This window comes from Dasypus novemcinctus, chromosome 7, assembly GCF_030445035.2.
Source record: "Dasypus novemcinctus isolate mDasNov1 chromosome 7, mDasNov1.1.hap2, whole genome shotgun sequence".
In the NCBI taxonomy this organism is placed as follows: Eukaryota; Metazoa; Chordata; class Mammalia; order Cingulata; family Dasypodidae; genus Dasypus; species Dasypus novemcinctus.
In genome coordinates, this window is record NC_080679.1 from 83,455,926 (window position 1) to 83,481,743 (window position 25,818).

A 25,818-nucleotide genomic window follows, 5' to 3' on the forward strand; every position below is an offset into this window, starting at 1 on the left:
GCAAGGAGCAGAAGACCAGAGAATCTTCAAAAGATTTACCTGGAGGGACAGGGAGGAGCAAGCTACTGGCAGCTGGGGTGGAAGAGGGAGTGCAAGCTAACGCAGGTGAGGTTGGAGAAGAACGTACTAGAGTTTAATATTCCATAGAAATCAGTGAAAAGATGTCTGATACTGTATTATGGCATTATGAAAATTGGGTCTTGTAATATTGATATGGCTGTGATATATATGGTCATCTACATTGTGAGTTTTTCCTGGCTGTGACTTTTGGGCTTCTGGTATTCATATTAATATCATGGGATCTTTGAATTCAGACTAGAAAAGAATAACTCAAAGAATCTATACAATCTCAAAAGAACTGATAATTATGAAAAAGGTCACATTTTTTCTCTCTCTTCTCTCTCATTCTTTCTCATTCTTTTCTCCTTTCTCTTTTTAACACATCCACACATCTACACAGAGAGACACACACACCTACACACACACACACACGGATGGAGGGGCAAGGTAGGGGTAATAAGATAAAAGAGAAAGGGAGGAGAAGAGGGAGTAGGAATAGGGGGAGGATAGAATACATTTCACAAGTAGTTGAAGTTGATGTTCGAGTTCACTTGCAGTATGAAAAGGCATGACGATATGAATTAACAACAGCAAAATAATAAACCAACTATTGGTTATAATATTTATTGAGTGCCTTCTAAAAGCCAGGTCCCTAGATTAGGGACCTGGCTTTTAGAAGGCACTCAATATATATACACACATATATATGTATAATCCTTACAACAACCTTATGCCTAAGCATCATTATCCACATTCTGCTAATGAGCAAAATGAAATTCAGAGTCCTAAATGAGCACATTTAACGTGGCAGAGCCAGGAATTGATCGCAGGTCAAGCTGTTCCCAAAGTCTTTATATTTGGCATTCTATGATCCAGCATTCTAAACAAAAGTTTAACTACTCAAATGTAATCTACAACTAAAGAGAAAACTGATATATTGTAACACTCTGGTCAGAGAGAGGCAAAAGTAGAACTAGACAATTTTGAAAACTTTGCTTCATTGAGATTACTATCAAACTCTAATTCACATTTTTCATTTATATTTCTGGTTAAATCAAAGGATTCCATAACTTTCATCTCAAGAAATCAATACAATTCAAATGGGTTAGCATAATAACAACAACAATAAATACATCACACTCCTTTCAATGTCATGTAACAAGTTTCACCAGTTTTATCTACAAAAGTAGTATCTCAAGTTTATCTAGAGTTTGCATCAGCTTTCTGGAAGCTAAATGTAAAAATCTACACTGGATAGTAGAAATACATGTTTGGTACATGTGGTACAAGATAACATGGTAGCCAGTTAGGACATATTTTCTTGCAATTTATAGAAGTACGTTTTTGCATCATTACCAGAGCAAAACCAAGTAACTATGGTTTAAAACATTTGACGTATTGACATACCTTCCATGGTGTTTGTTAAAATACTGGCTATACTCATTGCTCTTTGCCTTGTTGTAGGGTCTTCCAGCAAATCCATGGAAACATGATAAGAACTGGATCGTCTCTTTCTTATTTCTGTTTCAGTAGTAGTGCCCTAAAAACAAAATTTCAGATGAAAAAACCATTATTCTGGAGGGTAGCAATACCCAAAGCTGTCCTACAATTGGTATTACCAAGTGATCACTATCCTTTCTTAGGTCTAAATAGCTCATTAAAACATTCTGGAATTATCATTCTTGGGAAGTATCTGCAAGCCCCATCATATTCCCAGCTTTCAGAGATACCTAGGTTTGCCATCAAGATAGACTCTTTCTAGTCCTCCATCCTGGAGCTTTGAGCTGGAGGAACCATGCCTACTACTGGGTAGATCACGTTTTTTTTTCTTTTAAACAATCTGACCTAAGACTTCTGTCAGGAACATACTGCTCTTTGATTTGTTGTCATATTGAGTTATTAAATGTTTATAGACAAATATGTTTATATATAGACATGTTTTAATGTATGAAGAGAATTTTAAAGATTTCCCTAATATGCATGTCTTCCTAAAATGTGAATTCTATTTGTAAAGTGTGTTCATTCATTAGAGTCTGATAACATTTCTAAATATCCACAATAATTAAACTAAATTTTAGAACTAATCTATAACTTTGTCTTGCATCTACAAAACAACTCCATCCACAAAATGACCTATCTTTAAACTCTCATTTAAAGGAATAACACCAATTGGGGTGTGGGGTATTTTTAGCAATAATATAATGATTTGATACCTTTCTATTCCCAAATAAACTTACCAAGATTTCAACAACCAAAATCTATTTCTACTTCAGGAGATCAAATAATGAAGTTATTTATAATAGGAAAAAGGAACAAAACTCAAGCATTTCAAATGCATGTCTGAGTGTTAATAATATAGGTCACTTTCAGTTTTCTGTGGATTTTCACTGTTTCTAAATTAGCAATATGGATCCTGTTCATTCATCTATTTTGACCCTATTAAGTTGAGAAATAATTAACATTATATTTATTAAACTGTATACCTCTAATGCAAATATATTCAAAGGCAGTTTCCATTCAATTGATATGATTGTCACTAATGTTGGTAAACATCCACATAGGTTACTCTGAAATTAATTTTAAGGTAAAAAGAGAAATAAGAGTAATGAGCAAGGAAATATGCCCTCTCTAAAATTAAAAGCTTTAAATTAAAATGGTGACTCTCAGAATTTAGAATATTTTGCCTGCTCAGAGAGAGGCAAATTTTTAAGGAAAAAAAAATAGGGTAGCTTAAGGGTCATCTAGGCCTGCTTCATAGAGCCTAAATGTACAATTCTAGAACTGTTTAATTTTTTAAAATTTTATTTATTTAACTCTCCCTGCCCCCTTGTTGTTTGCACTTGCTGTGTCTGTTCATCTTCTTTGATTTTTAGGAGGCACTGGGAACTGAAACTGGGGCCTCCAGTGTGGGAGTGAGGTGCCTAATCATTTGAGCCACCTCTGTTCCCTGCTTTGTTGTGTCTCTGGTTATGTTTTTCCCCTTGTGTCTCTTGTTGCATCGTCTTGTCACATCATCTTGCTGTGCCTACCCATCGCGCCAGCTCACCATCCTGCTCGTCTTCTTTTGGAGGCACCAGGAACCAAACCATGGACCTCCCCTCTATTTAATTTTTAATGATAGATTCCAGAAACTTTATGACATTACCTTTTTTTTTTTTTAGATCTTACTGTGAGAAAATTCTTAAGATAATTTCCCTCAGTTGCATTTCCATGTAAAGTATAGGAAATTATGTGCTTAGGGTATGTTATTTGTCCACAGCTGTTTATTTTCTATTCTGATTTCTGTTTTGTAGCCCTCAAAGCCTACCTCATTTGTCTGCACCTTCAGTTCATTCTGCACCACAGTGCCACGACCTAACTCAGAGCACCTAATTGCAAGGTTGGAAAATGCAGATGAGGAGTTTAAGTGATTCCTCTAGTCCCAATTTTGCCTTCAGAGGTTCATCTCATCCCCTCTGATGGTACATGAGATTTAGAGTAATTATTGATAAATGCTAAATGTTTTCTGGATCTGACAGACTGATAGTCCTCCTTATACTCATGCAAAGTAGTTGTAGATTTATTTGGTTTGCTCATTTAACATTTATGGAAATCAAATCAAAGATTTTTATACTTTATCGTGCATAAGAATCATGTGGGATGCTTTTCAAGGGAGAAGGTTCCCAGTCCTTGTCCTCATCATTTCTGTCTGAGTACGTCTGCATGGATCCCAAGAATCTCCTCTTAAATAAACATCCCAGGGGATGTAAATGTAAGCAGTGTGGGGGCGAAGCACATATCAGGAAATACAGGTCAAAATAAAGTGCTTTTTTTTTTAGCCATCTTTTCTTTTCCATTTGAGCAAGGTAAAAAATTTCAGTAGAGGCAATATTGCAAAATGGATAGGTTATGGGTTCAGCAGCCAGCATGCCTGGGGGAAAATCCTAGTTCTCCTATGCAGATGTCTCAGTTTTTTCTTGTGTAAAATGTGAATAATATAAGTATTTTAAAGAATTATGGTAAGGATTAAATGAATCAACACATGTAAAATGTTCTGGACAGCATCTGGCACATAGCTGTTATTTTTTTTTTAACATTGACATTCCTACAGCTTTCTTCCTGGTTCCTTCATTACAAAGTTCTGCTTTTCCAGTGATTTCATTAGACTCCAGGATACTTGGATACTTGTCTAGGAGCAAAGGGCAGGGAAAGGCCACATGAAAGAAGGGAAGAGGATCAATGCCTATTTCTATAACCCAAGGTAAGAAGCTCCCCTATTAAGTGACTGAAAACTGCTCTATAAGATTTTAATGCATCTTAAAGAGCTCTTCTAAAAATATTGAATGGCATTAAATTTTTTAAAAATCATACAAAAAGGATATTAATATGATTCAGAAAGCTATAGGACAACCAAATGACGTTGCTGGATGATGCTTACACTAGCAAGCAAGGTTTTATTTAGTGTCAAATACTAAAAGCATTTTAGGTGTTATAAGAAACTGCTAAAAATATTTCCCTCAAAGTATCTGTATTTATTTGAAACTCCATGCTTGATTTGTGGCCACGTGTTTTACAAAAGAATTCATAATGGTAATATAAACACACAGGTCTGCACTAGGTACTTAAAGTTGCTTCTTTTACTCCTGAATGTACAGGCGCTGAGGTTATTTGAGTGGCTGCTAAAAATGTTACAGCACTCCAACCTGCAAAGGAAGAGAATGTTGTACTATAGGATTTAGTAATAGCATCTCCTTCAAGTGGGAATATCAAATTCCCCTTTTAAACTAACAGCAATAGCAACATGGTGAAGATGAATATTAATATTATTTGTGAACATTACTTTTCTTGCATTTAATTTGATTGTATTCATTAAAACATTATGCTTGACAAATTGTTGCTTTGCTTTTCTGGCAAACTCCATACCAGTGGTAATAATGATGAAGGAATATTTTTTATTTTATAAGATCCAACCTATGTTTTTAATTAATTAATTTGTAGAAAAAGTCTGCATAGACAGTTTGGCAAAATAAGTTCATAGCTTGATAGAACCAATCCCCAGCCTTTGAACAATTCACTTAGCAAAATCCTTAGATGTGAAACACTAAGGGAAACCCTCCTGCCTAACCCAGCTACAGCTCCCCTCCCACAAGCTGCATGTCTTGGTTGTCCTCACCTCTGGCAGGAGCTGCCCAGCAGATGTGAGGGCAGCAGGGCCCCCGACCAGGGAGACGACGCCGTTGCAATCCACAGCACTGTGCATCTTCCCATTCATGGGCAGAATGGGGAGAACCCTGGAGGCTCGGCTGGCTTGGCTGACGTTACTGTGGCGCCGTTCTCCGTGTCTGTGCGGCACAAACAGAGAGTCTCTTCGGCTGTCGTTGTCTTCAAAGGTGCTGTGCTCATCATCGGCAAAGTCATTCTCCGAGCCAATATCCTTTGTTCGACCTCTGAAGCTGAAAAGACTTGCCCTACTGTTGCGTCTTGGAGAGAAAAGGGATCCACGAATGCTCAATAAAGACTATGAATAACAAGAAAATAACAACAAAACAAAACAAAAACAAGAATAGGAGTAAGAGCTGGGATCCTGGAATGTGAAACTTGGCACATCTTTCGACAGGTGGAATCAGGGCTTTGATGGTAATGATGTGGGGTTCTGGCACTCTCTCCTAGGTTCACCTCTTTTGGGTTGCTTTTTCTTTTTTCCCTTTTCCTCCCTTCATTTCTCATCTTGGGTTCTCATTTTCCATCACTTTCATGTACTTTATGTATGTCTTAAGACAGGCAGAGGTACCCCTGGACGTTACTTTGTCCCATTCCTGGTAGTTAGAATTAACATTTTCCTGGCTCCTTCTCTAAAGTAAATCTCATTTAACAATCCAATGCAAAGTAATTAAAAACACATCTACATTTAAATTCTTTGAAGCCAAAAATATTCCTAAGAGGACACTACTAACCACATCTTGATGCAGATCTTACCACAAAGGAAAATAGAATCAATCTTGCTAGTAGGTTTGTTTAATTACAGCACAAGGAGAGCTTCTCCCCTTCCCTTTGCATATTTTATACTGGTCTTCATGAATAAATTAAATGAATCAAACTGAAAGAACTCTATGACTCATTCCCCGATTTTCACTCCTATCTGTCTCAATAAATCTGCAGAGCACTGCATTTATGAAAACCTTGTTTTTACTAAGAATGTGGCCACTCATTTAACAATTTTCTGAATGGCTGTCACTGCCATCATGCAGTTTACCTTGTTTCATACCCACAGCAGCATTGAGCACAATGAATCATTTCTTGAATGTTACTGTCGATTTTATAACTACACTCTAGTGAACATATCTTGTTTTTCTTTTTTTCTTTTTTGTCTTATATTCATCTTCTTCTGTTGACAGTACCCTGACTGTCCTCGAGAAATGTTCCTCACCTCTCAGACCAGGTACTCAGGGGAGGTACTGACCCCAATTCGTAGACCCAGCACTGAGCCCATGACCAGGACTTAGCAAACCAGTGTATACTATACTTCTGGCCCTAGAGAATGGTTTAGAGATGGGCACAAGAGCCTACATGGTCCTTTTTATATGACTGTTGGGAAAGAGGCATTTATTCATTGGGATAGGTGAAAATATTGGATATAAGCTTTTTATGCATCTGTTGGGAAAGAGGCGTTTATTCAATTGGGATGGATGAAAATATTGGATATAAGCTTGATGCCACAGTAGCCATCTTGCCACCATATTGAAGGAATATGGACTGAGGTTTGAAGAAAAATTTGGTTGTGATCCTGTGTTTTGAGTCTCTGAATCTAGCCATGCCTGAAGCTACTCACGGGCATTATTTACATGAGCAGATAAATTATCTTGTTTTACTTAAGCTGATTTGATTTGGATTTCTATCATTCTTAATGGAAAGAATACTAAGGTTCTCATATTAATATTATTAGTTCAATATTTTTCTTGCCAAAGGATTTAAAGCTAATTAAAATAATGATTTTTGTCCCTATATATTTTTGCATACCCCCTGATAAATAAATTTGCCTTTAATTTTCTATTCAGCTAATCACCTATTTTTTCTCAAAAATATGTCTATTGCTGTTAGATGCTATCTTACATTATAAGATCCCATATTTACAGAAAATATCATACCTAAGACTTTCCCTTTCCCCAATGGAAGTCATTTCTTTTTTCCTGTCCCCATGTTTTTTCATCCTATGATCAACTACATCAGTAGATGCATTCTTTCACTTTGTTTTCCAGATAGTTATTATTTTAAACTTCTCCAAGACTAAAAATCCTCAGTTTCTTTCATGCCTCCTTTCTCTCATTTTAAAAAGTTATTTAAATAGCCATGAGGAATAACAGTTGCAGGATTTCTGACCTTCTGATTATCAAAAATACAGGAAGACAAAATATGCTTGGTAATACGAAATAAAGTAGAAATCATTTGCATGTATCACTCTTGGTTAAAGACCTGGTATTTTAATTTATTAAGCAGTTTTATTGAGCTATATTCACATACCATATGATCTATCCAAAGTGTACAATCAATGGTTTTTAGTATAATCACAATGTTGTGCATTCAACATCACAAAAAATTTTAGAATAATTTCATTACTTCAAGAAGAAAAACTCTATGTTCCTTAGTGTTCCTTCTCCAGCCCTATATAACCACTAGTCTAATTTCATCTTTATAAATTGATCTATATTGACATTTTATATAAATGGAATCATACAATATGTAGTACTTTGTGTCTGGTTTCTTTCACTTAGCATATAATGTTGTTGTTGTTTTTTTTTGTCTGATGAGTTTATATTTTAACTATAGGTACCCCACTCAATTGGAGTCAATAGGATTATTAGAAGGAAATAAGTTGTAAAACTGCATACAGCATTTCTTAAGGTACAAAGAGGTGAATTATATTCCACAAAAGAGCATAGCTTACATGTAACAACTGTATAAAACATGATTACCCCCCCAATCTGTTAGCATCAACTTCTTTTGCTTACATCAGTTTAAAATCCATAGCAATCAAATCTATGCCACAAATAAGAAAAATCCAACCATACCACATGAATTTCTAAAAAGCAAACTCATGGTTTATCAAATAATGGGGTAAGTAATAACTTAAGGTCAACTGTATTTTACAAAGTTTCAAAATAAAATATCCAGCTTGCCTTGAGAATTGATTAGAGATTTCACTCGTGACTTTTTCTCCTCTCTCTCACACTAACAAGTCAAATTGGAGTTTAAGAAATATTGCATAAAATCCACCTACTCTTTGGAGAAAATTACAGTCTTACAGCAAAAGCCTACATTATGTTTTTAAATTATGAAGAACAGGAATGGTTACCAACACAATCTCCTTTCAATCATGGCATTACAGAAAGTAGTTCTTAATACTATCATGCCAGGGACTTTTGAAAATTCTGACAAAAGCCATGGACCTTCCATCATTATACTCAGGTTAAGAATCTCTACCTGGTCTGGCATTATCCATATCACTTCTAGGGCATGAAAGGGGGAAGCGATTAGTGTTATTTTCTCTTTCTCCTTTCCTTTCCTTCTCCACTTGCCTCTCTACTTTGATTCTACCTAAGAGTCAGAAAAAAAGTCCTTAAATCTATTTTTGTACAGATATCTATCAAACAAACCCCAGTTTTGGATCAGACATTCCATGTTGCATGAAGTTGCTGACTGTTTATAATGTCCTCATCCATTTTTAAAGATGTTCATTTTAGCCAGCCTGATAAGGAAGAAAGTTCAGGTTTCAGAGTAAGGCTAAGTTTGAGCACCACCTCAACCCTTACTAATTACATGACATTGGACAATTTATTTAACTTTACTGAGGTTAAATAATAATGGAAATAAAACATGCTGGGCTGTTGTTAGCATTAGGTATGATAGCACAAATAGAACTCTGCATTGAATAGACACTTGACAAAGGAGTTAACCCTCCTCTTCTATTCAACTCTGTAAATTAAGAATAATTATAGTCCCTGGTAAAAACAACATGGTAATGGCATAAAGATAGACACATAGACCAATGGGACTGAATTGATGGTTCAGAAACAGACCCTCACATCAATAGTCTAGTGATTTTTGACAAGCCTGTCAAACCCAGCCAGCTGTGGCATAACAGTCTATCCAACAAATGGTGCAGGGAGAACTGGATATCCATATCTGAAAGAAAGAGAATCCTTATCTCACACATTATACAAAAATTAACTCAAAATGGATCCAAGAGCTAATTATAAAAGCAAGAACCATGAAGTTCTTAGAAGAGAATATAGGAAAACATCTTCAAGACCTGATGGAAGGTGGTGCATTCATTTTTTTCTTCTTTTCTTTTTTTTTTTCTGAGGCACTGGGGGCTAGGGATTGAACCTGGGGCCTCATATGTGAGAGGCTAGGGCTCAACCACTGAGCCACATAAGCTCCCCTGAGTTGGTTTCTTCAATTGTTTGCTTGTTGTTTTTTTTTTTTAGTTTTGGGGCGCACCAGCAACTGAACCCTGAACCTCCCATGTGGGAAGCAGGCACTCAACCACTTGAACCACATCCATCCCCTGATGCATTCTTAAACTTACACTGAAGCACATGCAACAAAAGAAGAGAAAATATTTGTAAACCACATACCCAATAAGGGTTTGATTTTCTTTCTATATAAAGAGATCTTACAACTCAGCAATAAAAGAACAAGCAATCCAATTAAAAAATGGGCAAAAGATTTAAATAGACATTTCTCCAAAAAGGAAATACAAATGACCAAAAAAGCACATTAAAAAAATGTTTCATATCACTAGGTATTAGGGAAATGCATATCAAAATGACAGTGAGACATCATCTCACAGTGTATCGAATGACCATTAGTGAAAAATAGAAAACAATTAAGTGCTGGAGAGGATGTGGAAAAACAGGAACACTCTTTCACTGTTTGTGGGATTATAAAATGGTGCAGTTTCCATGGAAGACAGTTTGGCAGTTCCTTAGGAAGCTAAATATAGGATTGCCATACTATCCAGCAGTTCCCCTACTAGGAATTTTTCCAGAAGAACTGAAAACTATGACATGAACAGACATCTGCACACTGATGTTTATAGTGGTGTTATTCTCAATTGCCAAAGATGGATACAACCCAAGTGTCCATCAACTGAAGAATGGATAAACAAAATGTGGTATAAATGTGTGATGGAATACTATGCTGCAGTAAAAAGAAATGAAATTGGGACACATATGGTAACATGGATGAATCTTGAAGACATTATGTTAAGTGCCAGACACAAAAGGATGAATATTGTATGGTCTCATTAATATGAATTAAATACAAAGTATAAATGCATGGTGTTAAAACCTAGAGTATAGGTTAGTAGGAGGTAAGAGGGGGGCTGAGAAGGACTGCTGATGCTTATATATGTAGAAGTTTTAATTAACTTTATTGTAAAAGTGTGGATTTGGGTAGAGGTGATGGTAACACATTACAGTGAGTAGCAGCTGGTTTATAAATGGGATTGTGGATGAAAAGGGTAGTATAGCAATGTAAATGTCAACTGAAAGAAAGCTAGAGAATAATCTGTGAACTGAATAACATAAGGAACCCAGAGGTGGATAAGAATTGTGGTTAATGGCACAGATGCAAGAGTGTCCTTCTGTGAGCTAGAGTGGATATACGTCACTATTGCAGGGTGGTGGGAATGTGAAGCATGGGGAAAATACAGGTGATGTGACCTACGGACTGTGGCTAACAGCAATACTGTAATATTCTTGCATCAATGCCAAAGATGTGCTGTGTTGATAATGGGGGGGGGGTGCATATTAAAAAAGTGTGCCAAATGTTCACTATGGACCATGGTTGGTGGTAATAATCTGATGGTATTATCTCATATTCTCTAATGTTCCGCCATGATGTGGTAAGTTGGTGAAGGGTATTGTGTGGGAATTCTACACATGTGCATGATTGTTTTGTAAGTTCATAACTTGTAATAAAAATATATCAATGATAATAATAATAGTAGGTGAGTGGGAGAAAATACATCAAATGTAAAATATGAACTATAGTCAGTAGAAATATTTTGACAATATTCTTTCATAATTTGTAAGAAATGTTTCACAACAATGCAAGGTGTTGGTAGGGGGTGATGTATAGGACCTCTGTATGATGTTCTGCATGTTTATTTTGAAAGTTCACAACTTTTCCCATACACTTACTGTATATATATTTTCAAGTATGAATGATATACTTTAATAAAATTTAAAAAGAGAAAATAATTATAGTCCCTACCTAGGATTGTAGTGAGGAGGTTAAATGAGTACAAGTAGCAATCCATTGTATGTTAGCCATTATTGTGGATATCAATGCTGTTGTTGCATTTTTTATAATTATTATTACAGATAATCAAATAATTAAATGCCACTGTTAATTTAGTGTCATAAATCTTCCTAAGTGCATGTATACCCAAGAATTTTGGTTACTTTTTTTTAGAAAAAGCTTGCTTTGGTTCCCTTTCAAATAAGGGCATGAAGAATGCACTCTACACGTGAAGCTTGCATGTGGGTAGGAACAACCTCGCAGATCACCTCAAAGAGTCCACAATTCACTCCTGGAAACTTGCCACTCAGAAAACTCACAGTTCACTGGTTCCAGGCACAGTAACTATGAATGTATGGAAACCACATGTTGATAATTCCTCATCTGGAAAATTTCTCCTTGATGCTTCAGCATAGAATAAAACCTCAAAAACAAAGCCTTCCCCAATTCTGTAGGGTCTATGCTCCAAAAAATAATTTTCAGGGATCCCAGGAAGTTGTAAAACACAAATTCTCTGAAGTGATAACCAAAACATTGTGACGAACATTCCCAGTCTGATATGACAGCCTTGTGCTACCCAGAGGGAAGGCATTTCTTCCTTACCAAATGCTGGCATTGTCTGAAAGGATCCATTATTTGTTATGAAAATGCAATTTATGTAATCTAATAGTTTTACCTGGTGTGGAGAAGAAAACCTTTTCTCATATGTCAGCCTACTTCCTTCTAAGGAAAAACGGAAGCCTTTTCTTCTTATGCTGTCTTCAGATTCTGATTTGCGGACTCCCTCTTCCTTCTCTTCTTCTCCGGATTGTTCTTTCTGTTTCTTTTTCTTCCTTCTGTTCTTCATCTCTTTTTCACTTTTGGAACTCAACTTTGATGCTACTGAAGAGCTCTCTGAGAACACTCCCATCCCGCCAGCGCCACTGAAGTCTCTTGACTCAGCGGATGCTGCTGCAGCTGCTGCCTAGAATGGCAAGGAAGTGGTGGTTGCATATGCACTTTAAAAAATGTATTCATGTTATTACTTAATTTATTCTTACTATCATATATATGATATTAAAAGAGTGAGGCTCTATTCCATTCTATATTTTGGAAAGCTCTACCTTGAATGTAGTTAGATCAAAGAATAAAGTAGAATGTGGAAGATGATACACGTGACACAGAGGAAAACCTTCAAGTCTGGCCTCATACTATGCCTTCTGATTATTTCTGAGAAAACATCAAACAACATAACAATATTTGCTATGATTTAGCAATTTCTTCAGAAAGAAAGAATTTAAGAATTAATTGTTTCCTGTTTAAACTGGACTGGTGTTTGCTTTCTATCACACATCCACTTTACAATGACTTTTAGTTTTTTCCTGAATAATTGAATTTATTTTGGTCATGCATTTTATTTTAATGAATATTTTTCCTTTGATTTAAATTGAGTATTTCACTAAGAGAAGGCAAAACAAAGGCATTTTACGGATCACCTACGGGGGAATCCGAAACCATTGACTTTGCATGAATTTGTTAACTACAATAGTGTACTTTTTGCAAAAATAGCATGTTTCAATGCTGTTACTACTACCCAAGTATATTTTATTTCTCTGAACTTTTTTACATATTTAAGGATACTTAGTGTTAAATGTAAACCATTCTCAAGTCCAAGAAAAGCCAAAATAGGTAACTGGATTAGTTAATGTCATTGTCAAGCAAATATAATCAGAGAAATTCTTGCCTTAATTTGATGATTCATCAAGTTCAAATTACAGGACTTACAAGGTAGAATGCAGAGAATGTAATGATTTTCTGTGTTTGTGTTAGAGGCTTGCAATAATTAACACACTCTAGCTCAGTTTCCCCTGATATGCACTGGGAAAAGGCAAACCCCCTCCCCTGTGTCTGACTTTCCCACAGGTTAAACAAAGAAACCACATAGAGACAGGAATAAAGGGAGAGAGAGAGAGACCTTCCTTATCTGTATATCAGAGGGAGATGGAGATCTTTACTACCTCTACCTGCATATCAGAGGGAGATGGACACCTTCACTATTTACATATCAAAGGAAGATAAAGAAACCCTTTAATCCCTACAGATCAAAAGAAACATCTGCTCCTGAAGCATTCCAAGAAGCCTTAAATCCCTAACCCACTATTCTCTAGTCATTTATCAGGGAAAATTTTCACCTCTGGGGCTTCCTATCGGTCCCTGCACCTCACTTGGACCCTCAACCCTCTCCCACTGACTATCATTTCTCCACCTAGGAAAGTTTTATGTAAATTCAAATCCCCCTTTTCCAGGAGTGGGCTGAAGTCTCTCTTCAGACCCCCACCATGCTGGTAGGGGAGGCTGAAGTCTGTTCTTCAGACCCCCTTGGTTGGGAGAGCTTCTCAATAAATTCTTTCTCTGCCTGTGGTTCTTACCAGTCTCCATGTCCCAGTGATGCCGGTTTTTCTCCAGCAGTTCGCATACTAGCATTTTTCTTATACTTGCAATTATTAACTCTTCAAACAGAAGAGAATAAATAATGACTAGATCGTTGTCTTTCCACACTATGAAATAATGTCATTTTTTCTCTGTGTTTGACCTTTCCAACTTCTAGTACATAGTAATGAAGAAGCAACTACAACTAAATTCCTCTTTCCCAGAATATTAACACAATGTTTTAGTTGAGGGCACCTAGGTCTAACTACTTTGTAAGCATGATTAAATGAGGATGTCAATAGTTAAGGTCCATAAGGGGTGAAAAGGAAGAAAAAATGTCAATAAAGTAATAATAATTCTCCATGTTTAGGTGTCATTAATATTGGCAGTAAAAATCAAAGTACAGGAATAATCAAATAGTCTAAAAGACTGTAGCACTTAACAAAACATACGATTGGTTTCAAATGTCAACCACTGCTGATTTTGTGTCTTAAAGACCATTGGGCTCAATATTTAGGTCAGAGAACTGAGATAAACAACTATACCTGAGCTTCTTCTTGTTGCTTTTTTAACTGTTCAAGCATCTGCTGGAATTCAGCTTCTTTCTGTTCAGCTTCTTCAAGCGTGGCTTGATTCTGTTCCTCATATGCCATGGCCACCACAGCCAGGATTAAATTTATAAGGTAGAAGGAGCCCAAGAAAATGACTAGCACAAAAAATATCATGTATGTTTTCCCAGCAGCACGTAACGTCTGCAAAATTGAAGAGACATTTTATTAAATTTGATATAGGATTTTACAAGTTTGCACTCTATCTACAGTAATAAAGGGTTTCACAGCAATTCTCTTGATCTCAGCATTTCATGCTTCCTAGAAGAATCTTTTCCTCTGTCCTCACCAGTTGATAAAGGTTTTCCCAGAAGTCTTGAGTCATGAGTCGAAATAAAGACAAGAAGGCCCAACTAAAGGTGTCAAAACTTGTGTAGCCATAGTTGGGATTTCTACCAGCCTTCACACAGATGTATCCTTCTGGACACTGGCTGTAATTAGGTTAGAGGAAAGAGAGGAATTCAGTAAATTGCAAGTCTGCTTACTGGCTTTCCTGTTTTTATAGACGCTGAAGTCTATTTTACACAACACTAGGGAAAGCAGATTTCTTTCACCTTCAATAGTACTTAACCCAGCACTATGTGGACTGATTTATACAAATAACAGAATCTAGTTTAATAGTGGATTCTTATGTGATTATAATTGCCATTATTATATTTATCATGCTTCTACATAAAAGCAATGATCTCATGATTAATATGTTCTTGGAATTTTGACATGGATAATTAAGTCTATAGGGAAAATTGATCTTCTCTGAAGATATCTTCATTAGCGTTGTGAGTGTGGGAGCAAGGCAGAGAGGAGGGGAAAGGGAACATTGAGGGTAGAGAATGGCCCTGCACAATTAGGACTTGCTCAGATGACTTTAATGTTCAAGGAGACCTGGGCTCAACAGTCAGGCTGCCACTTCTGGGCTGCATAATCTAAATCAAGTTTACTAGCTTTGTTAATCTTGGGGAACCTCTTACGTAGGAAAGGGCTACTAAAACCTGACCGGCAAATTTGCAAGCATCGAATGAGACATTGTATGCAATGCATTTAGACAACATGCACAAGGAAATAAAATCAGATGGATTTCTTCTTATCACTAGAATTTGGAGCTGAAGGCAGTACAAACTTCAGCCAAATGCAAACCCTGTTAACATTGGGGATTTTGTTACAGGTATTACTTAGCTACTAAGGTCCAGAATATCAGATGTCTATCTTTAATTCTAAAATCTTGCCAAGTAGGAAAGATGGCTATTTCTCTGAATTCTTCTAGACTTAATTCCAGATCCATTGTTTCTCAATAATAAAAAGTCACATGATGTCAATCATGAAAATTAAAAGCACTTATTGAGCACACTAGGAGCTATATATTTATTAATCCACTTAATCCTCACAGCAGCCCAATTATTATACACATTTATCAAATGTGTAAACTGAGACTAGTGGAAGTGATGTTGTACATTGGAGTAAGAATTCGAAACTGTTCAGTCAGTCTCTCCAGTCTATGCCCTTAACCACTTTGCTAAAATATGCTACACTACATTCACCAGGCCTCAGATATTGACATTATCTCCAGACAATTTACATTGTAAACCCATGTAAACCAATATATAAAATATCACACTTACGAGGTACATGCTTATGAATTCCATTAACTGAAGCTTCTCCTGTATATGTACTACTTTTTTCTCTGTTTGCTATTGAATTTATTCGGAAGATTAGCTGTGACTTAGTATGAGAAAATAATTGCTGGATATAAGTGTGTGAAGGAGGTGACAATCCACACTTATCCCAGTTATTCTGAGAGTCAACATGAAGTGGAATTTAAGAAGGACTTTGAATGAGGAGTGAGTGGGGCCTGGGTAGAGGGAGGTGGCAGGTTTCCAAGGCTGATGGAGCAGTGCAGGCTGAGACTCCAGCCCAAGTGTCACTTACCCGGCATCTGAGCTGTTGCCACAAAGCAGAGCATCATTTTGCCCTTCCAAAAAGTAAAAATGACCTATTTAAAGAGCAAGGAGTAACAAGAATCATTAACAGTCCTCAAAACACATCAGCAGTAGTAGATAGGTAATAAAGCTTATACAAGAACGGATAAAATATGTCAAAGTCTAGATAATAATTGATTACTAAACAAATATCAAAACACGACATTTTGATTAATCAAATGTTGGAAAAATATGCTTTAAATAGAATCTTTTTTTTCAGAGGGAATAACTGTTCTCATAGCAGCAGTTATTACAAATACAAACTCAAATTGCTTGGGAGCTTAAAGAAGAGCTCTTGATTTAAGGTTGTTTCCTTGGCTCAAGCAGTGAGAGAGGAAGACTTGTTCCCTTTAAATGCTTCCATGCAAATAAAATATTACTTTACAAATACTTTTTGCCTGAATTCAGAATAGATTTTGACTTTTCTCCCCCTGCCAATTTAAATTAATTTCCTGTGAGAAGTGGGCTTAGGTATTTGTCCCTTCTTTACTTATGATGCTGTAAATAAGTGTCTTGCTTGAGGTTTTGGATTAATTACTGTTTTTCAAATGTACAAGATGAACTTCTTTCTTTTGAACTATATATTTTCCAAATATATCGAGTTTTATTCGGAGGGCATACCTTAACAAGTTGCAAAGATGGTTTAAGGAAAATATACACACATAAGCATTTTTGTATTCACAAAAATATATGAATACACTCACATATGCATATAATTTTCCCCAAATTATTGTGATTGTATTTAGGAATACTTAAATCCAACATTCAAGGATTATCCTGGTAAGGTATGTAGAGAAATATTGCTCATTTATTTTATAAAAAAAGATCTTTACCTAACAACATACATGAAAAAGTATTTTTAGCTTTCTAATGATTGAAGATAAAATACAAACTCATGAAAATGATATATCAAGTATATAGATGATGATTTTATTTGTAGCATATATAGGTAGTTATATATATAGGATAACTAAGTGGCTATTTTTATTATCTCTGAATTAGGAAACATTTTCTAAACATAAAAAGAAAATATATCAAAACAAACAACAAAATGAGAAACAACAAATTGGAGGAGCAAAATATTAATATGACAATATACTAAATAAATTTAAAAGTTCGTATGAATTCCCCCAAACCTACTGTCACATGGTAGAAGAATGGATAAAAATACCAACAGATATTTCATGTTATAGGAAATATATAACATACTAAAGATACTAATAAAGATACCTTAAAAATTCTACTGCATTAATAATTAAGGAAATAATGAACAGTAGGATACATTCTTCCTTCTACCCAGATTTACAAATACGGTCATAGTCTATGTCAATGAGAGTTCAGTAAGACAGCCACTGTTGTAGGGTATATATAATTGGTATGCTCTCTATGGAGAACAATTTGGCTTTTTTTCTCATGGTTTAATTTGGTCATAACTTTTGACCTTAAAGTCACTACTGATAGGAATCCATCTTAAGGAAAGACTTGGAAATAGGGAAAAGATTTATGTGCAAAGATTGCTGTGCTGCTTTTATAATAGTAATAAATAGGAAAACCTATTTTTATTTATTCATTTATCTGCTGAATCTTATTCCCCTAGTAAAAATTTCTAGCAAACATGCTAATTCTTAAAACAATAACAGAATGTGAAAGGTGATAAAATTATATATGGTTATAAAAAAAGCATGTAGATCAGGAAGGATACCTCAGAATAAGTAGTGCTACCAATGGAGCAGTGATAATCAAGAGATGAGTGGAAGTTGGCTAGCTAATTGAACATGAAGAAGGAGGGGCTTAGATATCCAACAGACAGAAAGTTTACTTCAATGATATAAAGTATACTGAAGTATATGGCATCATCAACTTATTCTGATATCCATTGCTAAAATAAAATCAAATGATACTGATAAACAGCTGCAATACAATGACCATCACTAAAGGGATAAATTAGAATGGGAATACTGTAGAGGTGGGTTTTTAGTTTATACTTTCGCATCATCAGTAAGTTAATGGTTGAATCAGGCTTTCTTAATTCTCTGTGGTGTATGCAAATTCAGGCTTCATCTAGGTGAATGGGTTCTCTATTTCCAGACATATCGCATGTACTCAATACAGACATTGAGTCAACCAGGTAAGCCAAATGATTTTTCCCCAGGCTTCTTCATAATACAATTCATTGTAATACACTGAATAGTTCAACCTACCGATTTTTTATTAAGATAACTAAAACCTCCTGATTCTTGCCAACCAGATAAATATTTTTTTATATTGCATAATATAATATTGCTTTCAATACTGGTTAGAAAATGATCACATATTTTCACATTATTATATTTATCATGTTGATTGACAGATTAGAAAAAGGAGTAAGACTCATTTGATTTCTCTATCACATGTGCTAAGTTATCTTAAAATGGTCTATGTCATTTGGTTCACATCAAAGTTGAGATAATTTCTGCTCTCTCTCTATATATAAATCTAAAGGACTAAACAACTTAATGGTTAAAAGAATATATCTTACTTTTATCTTCAATATATTCATCCCAATTAAACATGCTCACTGTCTTATTGAAAGTGGTACCATTCACATCCAATGAGTTATTAAAGAAGGAAGTGATGTTAATTTCAAAGGAAGAATTATCTGGCGGCCATTGCAAACACTTATTCCTCAGGTTGCCCATGAAGAGCTGCAGCCCAATTAGGGCAAACACGCTCAGGCAGAACACAGTCAGGATCATGACGTCGGAGAGCTTCTTCACCGACTGGATCAGGGCCCCCACGATGGTCTTCAGGCCTACAGAAATCAGAGACAAGAATTTAAATACACTATTTGACAGCTAATTTATGGACAAAAACATCATGAGCTTGTCCTGGAAAATAAAGATGTCATGCAGAATGCCAACAATATTAGTTTAATGTTTGTGATTGAATAACATTTTCATGAAAAGCCTGCTAGCTGGTGAAAATGAATGAAGAGCAGAACTTGAATGTTCATTAGAAAACTGTGAATGGAAATGAACAGAACGTGTATTTCCAAACACTCCTTACAGCAAAAGAAATGATTTTGTTATTCATGCTTAAACACCAACCCTGTATAAATATTTTGCTTTTATTTGCAGATGTCTTATGCCTTAACCCCATATTGATTCTAGAATAGTCTATATTACTAGTGTAGAAAAAATCTTAAAGCCACTGAAGTATGAGATCATATATTTGTGAATTCTGCAAGCTCAAGTGTGGGTTAAAGAAAGAAGACATCTGAAAACTGAGCCCCATGCAGCACTCATGCTATCCCTTGCTCTATTATTTGTCTGCAGTTAAACACATTACCAATTTTAGACCTAAATGGTCAAATTTGCATCATTTTGAATGCCTCAGAGTTTAGCCTCTATGCAGAAAGCTTGATGTTATAAGATGCAAACCATGTAGCCTGTTACTGCAAATGCCTCATGCACAATCTTGTTAAACCCAAAGGCTGGTTTAGAACAGTTGTAAAGAAAGCAACTAATAAAAAGGCAAGAATCAAATCCATCCCAATCCTGATGTAGTGATTCTTGCATTTTTACATATTTATTTGCAATATGTGACAAGCAACAAGGCTTATGCACAAAAGCTGTGATTTTAGCACCAATACAGCTAAAGTCAGCCTCGGTGTTTAACCTAGCTCTCACCTGGAATGACTGAAATTGTTTTCAATGCTCGGAGAACTCTGAATGTTCTCAACGCTGAGACATTGCCCAGGTCCACAAACTCTGTCACATATCTGTAATAGGGGAGTTCACACACAAACACAATGACAGAACACAAGAAACAGTTGGAGATATAAGGGGCCTACCACCTTATACCAGTTTCTTCTTACCTGGAATTACAGAAATAGTTTTCAAAGCTCTCAATACTCTGAAAGTTCGAAGAGCTGAAACATTGCCTAGGTTTACAAATTCTGTTACATACCTGTAGAATTAAATCAGAGTTATTCAGAATTTAGGGAAATCTAAGTCTATGTTGGTCTTTTATCAAGACCTTTTCAAGTTCAATGAGGGTTGCCATCAGATTTCCCACATAAGAGAAAAATGGCATTGTCATCAATCATAATCTGTTACTCAGAAACTTTATTTCATTACTTTACAGCACAAATTGAAACCATAACCATGGTAATTTACTGTGATAATTCCTAATTTCTCCAAAGTGAATGATTTGATTGTAAAAAAAAATTTTAAAGTCACATGGCAACTAAGAAAATGTGTGACCTGTAAAGGGAAGCCACCAAGGAGAAATAGTATAGGCTTCCATCAAGGATTTACTCTTCCAGGATGGGGACTGTGTGAAAGATACTTACGCAAAAGTAATGACTGTGAAATCCAACCAATTCCATGGATCCCGTAGAAATGTGAAATCTTCCAAACAAAAGCCCCTTGCAAGTATTTTTATAAGTGATTCAAAAGTATAAATTCCTGTAAATGTATACCTGAGAGAAAATAGTCATGCCAACATTAAGATCTAGTAGGTAATGTACATGTATATATCTTAAAAGAGACTTAACAAAAATGAGAGGCTCCCATAAGTCTCTCTATGATAAAGACTTTAGGGAGGGCTTAGGGCAAAAGAAACATAAGCTCTGAAAGATATTCCCATTGATTTTAAGCAAATGAACATTGCATTTTTCACATTAGGTAACTTAAAGGATCTTCATGATATGGTTCTACATAAAGGCATTATCTGAAATGCACTGGCTTTCAGCCTGGTTTAAGCAAATAAATATTCATCCAAAAATGAAGCATTTGTCATTCCTAAAATATGCACCATTAACAGTCATGAAACATGTACTAATAAAATATAGAATTGTGATAATCATGAAAAATAGAACACACAAACTTGGTAGCATTATTATCAGTGGTTATTAGTAATCACTGCTGGTCATCAAATGAGTGTGAGACTCGCAAGAAAGATTAAGGGCTACAAACATTGGTAGTCAAACCAGTGAAGTAATTTAAGCAACTGAATGGGCAGGCCTTATTCTAGAGTAAATCAGTAGCTCAAATGAACTTGTATTAACGTCTGGCTTAGAGTAGCAGTCTTTTCTTGCAAAAGAAGCTGATGAGGTCTCGAGACAGTAAAATATAAAGAGATATCAATATTTAAAGATATTTTTCAATTTTCTACTTACTCCACATTCTTTGTCCAGTCGGGAGGGTTACTCATGGTCATAAATACACAGTTGGTCAGAATAGTGCACATAATGAGCACATTGAATAGAGTAGAAGAATATTGTCAAGGAAAACAATGTTCAATGGAAATTTCATTCTCAACCACAACCACCCAATTCACCACCATATTTAGAACTTTTATGATCTTATTTTTGTTATCACTGAATTTTTTTCCATACCTATAATTCAGCCTCATTAATAGGCCATGTCTTCAGGCTAAACCATCAAATATTTTAAGGCTATTTAGGTGCTTATAGTCATTAAAAAGAAGTTCATAAGTGAATAATTCATCAATTTAAATTTTCTTAATGACAGACTCAGCTGAACAATTGAATGGTAAGCTCCATGTGTACATAAACTGTGGTAAAAATTCATCAGGAGAATTCAAGTAATTAATCAAGTGCATTATAATACCAATTTAAGGGTCACCCTGGAAGAATGCCCTATAAAAATTGCTTTCTAAGTAGAGTATATAATATACTGCAATTGCTAAAAAATTCCGTATTGTAAGAGAAGGCAGCTGGTTTTAGTGATGGCATTTCTTGGGTTTGTAATTTTGGCCAAATTATTTACCAAGTACTCTGAGCCTCAGTTGAGTTGGCTATAAAAGAGAGAAAGAGAGAGACAGACAGAGACAGAGAGAGAAAGACAGAGAGAGAGAGAGAGAGAGAGAGAGAGAGACAGCATTTCAAAAGATTTCTGTGAAGATCAAATTATATAACATATGTTAAAGCTCCTGCAACTTAAATGTGTCTGGCATATAATAAATGCTCAATAAATGGATTTTCTTACTCCTTAAACTACAGAGAATACTGCTTATAACATGTCCAGTTGGTTTTACTCTACTCAATTTTGCTTTCTTCAGATGTTGCCAAAGCCCTTTAATTTACATTATATTGAACAACTGCAAAAACTCTTTAAAAGAATATTCAGTAGTCAGATAATTGAAATAATTTTCCTTCATATTAAATAAAAAGCATAGTAAAGATTCAGTTGCAATTATATAGAACAGCAGCATTTATCAATGTAAATTTGGACACAATTATGAATATCCTGAAGAGGGGGTAAATAATATTCATAGCCTTCTCACTGTTTTTATTATAAATCATCACATTATTTTCACATAACCTTGTCAACAGTTTCACATGTAGCACAAAAGGACAGTAAGCAATGTTGCATTAATCTAGAAAGGAAGTTTCTGTGGCTGACTTTGGTCAGAGCAATAATTGATTTTTCATTTTTAATACCAGTGACATAAAGCCCTTGCTTTATTCTCATAGCTTGTTGAAATGCATCTACATGAAAAGTCACATATAAATAATGTGGATCAGCCACTTGAGGGCACCACAACCTAAAGAACACAGAAAACACCATTTCGGAGAAAGAACACATATTTTTGCTTTATTGTTACAAACAAATGTGAAAATAAGGTAAAGTTAAAGGTGACTTGCTATAAAACGATAGCATCCTCTGTGGCGCTGTCCTGCTAGGCTTTCCTACAGAAAATAACACACTTGGCAGATTGGCACCATTCTAAATGCACGATCACCAACCTCAGTTGTCCTCAGCACAGTCCTGCATTTTTCCACTTGCCTCCTGCTCCTATTGTCTGCAAAAAGATCTCAAATACTCCTCATTCTTCACACCTCCAAATCTCTTCTTCCTTTCCTCTCAGACCTAAGCAGATGGTCTCATTCCCTATTTCTCAGAGAGGAGATAGCATCCCACTGCCATGTCTCCACTTTGCAGGCCCAAATTGACAAATCTCTGCATTGGCACCTATCCTTTCCTTCTTCCTGTTATGAAATGTGAAGTGTCCAATCTCTCCACCCATACCCTGGATACTTACCATCTTTTCTGAAACCTTCAGCAATCTCTTATCTTTAGTGTCCCCCACTGTTTGGCCTCTTCCCATCAATACTTGCTTAAGTCTTTCCTATCTTGGGAAGGAAAGGGAGGATATTCCCCACTAATCCACAATCCTCTTCAATTCCTTACAGCCCTATCTGTCTTCTCCATTCAACACCCAAATTTCTTAGAACTGTTATCTTTTCCTTCTTTGTGTATCAGTCACATACTTAGCCTACCAGCCCATGGAAGCTTTACTCTCTGTCAACAAACATCCCCATCTTACTAAAAATTAAAGGATAATTTTGAGTTCTAACTTGACTTGTTTCTCAGCATCATTCAACATGATAGATTCTTACTTCTTTCAATAAATTCCCACTCCCCAGGTTTTCTTGCTGCCTCATGAGCAAGAATTACTCTGAATCCTTTGAAATGTTTTTCTGGGACTATATCCTAAGCTACCATCTCTTCTCCTGTTATACTCATCCAATTAGAGCTCATCAACGAGCTTCACATACTATTTATACTTACACTATCAATCTCAAATATTTTTATCCAGACTAGACTTCTCTTCTACACTCCATATATATCCAGTTGTCCATATGACATCTGCATTTACGTATGTCATCAGCACTTCAAATGCATTTGAATTCTAAAAAACTGAACTAAAGATCTTTCCACCCTACCTCTTTCCTTACCCCAAACACTGCTCACTTTCAATTTCTATACCTTAGAGAAAGGCCCATGACATTAGAAACTAAGGAGCACACTTGGATGTCTTTCTCCCTAAACTTCTACATCCACTTTAACACCAAATTTTGTTCCTTATCTCTGGAATCTTTCCACTTTTCTCCACGCCCAATCACTGCGTGGTCCAAGTGACAATCAGGTCTGACCTAGATTATTGCATTTTCCTCCAAACTGGTCTTTCTGAATCTGTTAGGATCTTCAAGTCCATTATACACATTGTACCTGAAAGTCCTTTGTAAATGTAAATGTGATCATTTCGGTGGTTTTCTCTAACTCTTAGTTATTCTTTGGATGATGACTATTTTCACATAGATCCAGGATTCTAAGAGATGTGACCTGTGTCTCCTCCAGTTTCATCTTCTTTGCTTTTCATTGAACTCTCTTTATTCTAACAATATTCTATTTGTTTTAGGTCTTTGAATTTCAGGTGCTCTTTCACAAATCAAAGTCTTTGCAAACACTACTTTCTCCCTTCCATGCTCTCTTCTACACCCTAGCCAATTGCACTTTCTCTTTAGTACTGAGTTCAAAAGTTATTTCTTTTTCTTTTTTCTATTTTTTTAATTCTTATTTTTTCGAAAGTTATTTCTAGTAGAAAGTCATTCACAACACTTCCTGATCCATTACATCTACTAGTGATATATACCTCCAGCACATTACAGTATTTCTTCTATGATTAATTTAATGATGGTCTTTTCTACTAGGCTGTCAGCCTCAGGAGGTCAGGGATCATGTCTATACTATTCACCATGATATTCCTGCCATTTTGCACAGTGTCAGTTGATTGTTAAACAATACTCCTTTTGCAATCTGTTTATTCCTAAGTGGAGTAATTTGTTTTCCTTTTTAATGATTCTTGGTGATAAATTTAGTGTTGTACAAAATACAGCATAAAATTTGTTTCGTCACACACAAGTACACAAATTTCTACATTTTTTAAGGAGGTACCAGGGATTAACCAAGGATCTCTTACTTGGGAAGCAGGCACTCAATTACTGAGCTATAGTCACTCCCTAACGACACTTGGTTTTATCATTTGTTTGTTTTTAGGGGGTACTGGGAATCAAACCTGGAACCTTGTAAATGGGAAGCAGCCACTCAACCACTTGAGCTAAATCCGCTCCCCTAAATCTTTACGTTTTTTGAAAGGGAGGTCACAGAATAAATGAAAGATGGAACTCACTTTAGTCTAAGGATTTATTTCATATAAAGGGCTGAACCATGGTTTTATGTCTCTTAAAAATCTTACTCTTTGAAATGGTAGAATTTAATTATATATAATAGAATATAATTCTAATATCAATTAACAGTAAGAAGAATGATTATTGTTCAGTAAGTCACAATTAAGCATTATGCTGAAAATAAGGTATTTCCACATTGCATGACAGACACCCAAAAAGAAAAATAAATAAAATGATTTTGCTTTTAAAACAAAATGAAATAATTACAGTTAAGCTTTTTAGGCCTTTGGTTTAATAGGGATCCCTAAACAGTTTCAAAATTCATTAAATTTATTAAATCACTGTGAATTTATTTTATGTCACATAATTTACAAATTTCTGAATTTTTTGTGAGTGGCTGAAATAATAGAGTTTCACATCATTATAACAAATATACAAATGTGAAAAATATAATGTAGGCATGGATTTTGTGATGGTGATACCATACATTACAAAAGTATAGAAA

The 25,818-nt window shown here is 35.5% G+C and overlaps 1 protein-coding gene across 12 annotated transcripts in view; it reads right to left on the minus strand.

Annotated features, from left to right (window-relative positions):
• The window catches only part of SCN2A (sodium voltage-gated channel alpha subunit 2), a 181,593-nt gene that overhangs the window by 57,938 nt on the left and 97,837 nt on the right, over positions 1 to 25,818 (minus strand). For 7 of the 12 annotated variants that reach the window (XM_004464382.4, XM_071216339.1, XM_058300720.1 and 4 more), the window contains 10 exons: positions 21,495 to 21,584; positions 20,667 to 20,795; positions 20,002 to 20,093; positions 18,852 to 19,124; positions 16,284 to 16,347; positions 14,650 to 14,791; positions 14,298 to 14,504; positions 12,020 to 12,307; positions 5,213 to 5,557; positions 1,468 to 1,600 (listed from right to left, as the gene is read on the minus strand). In XM_004464382.4, the coding sequence (XP_004464439.1) occupies positions 1,468 to 1,600; positions 5,213 to 5,557; positions 12,020 to 12,307; positions 14,298 to 14,504; positions 14,650 to 14,791; positions 16,284 to 16,347; positions 18,852 to 19,124; positions 20,002 to 20,093; positions 20,667 to 20,795; positions 21,495 to 21,584 (1,763 nt within the window). Of the gene's footprint in view, positions 1 to 1,467; positions 1,601 to 5,212; positions 5,558 to 12,019; positions 12,308 to 14,297; positions 14,505 to 14,649; positions 14,792 to 16,283; positions 16,348 to 18,851; positions 19,125 to 20,001; positions 20,094 to 20,189; positions 20,282 to 20,666; positions 20,796 to 21,494; positions 21,585 to 25,818 lie in introns of all 12 variants that reach the window. The other 5 variants (XM_071216340.1, XM_058300726.1, XM_058300725.1 and 2 more) reach the window with 1 other exon arrangement.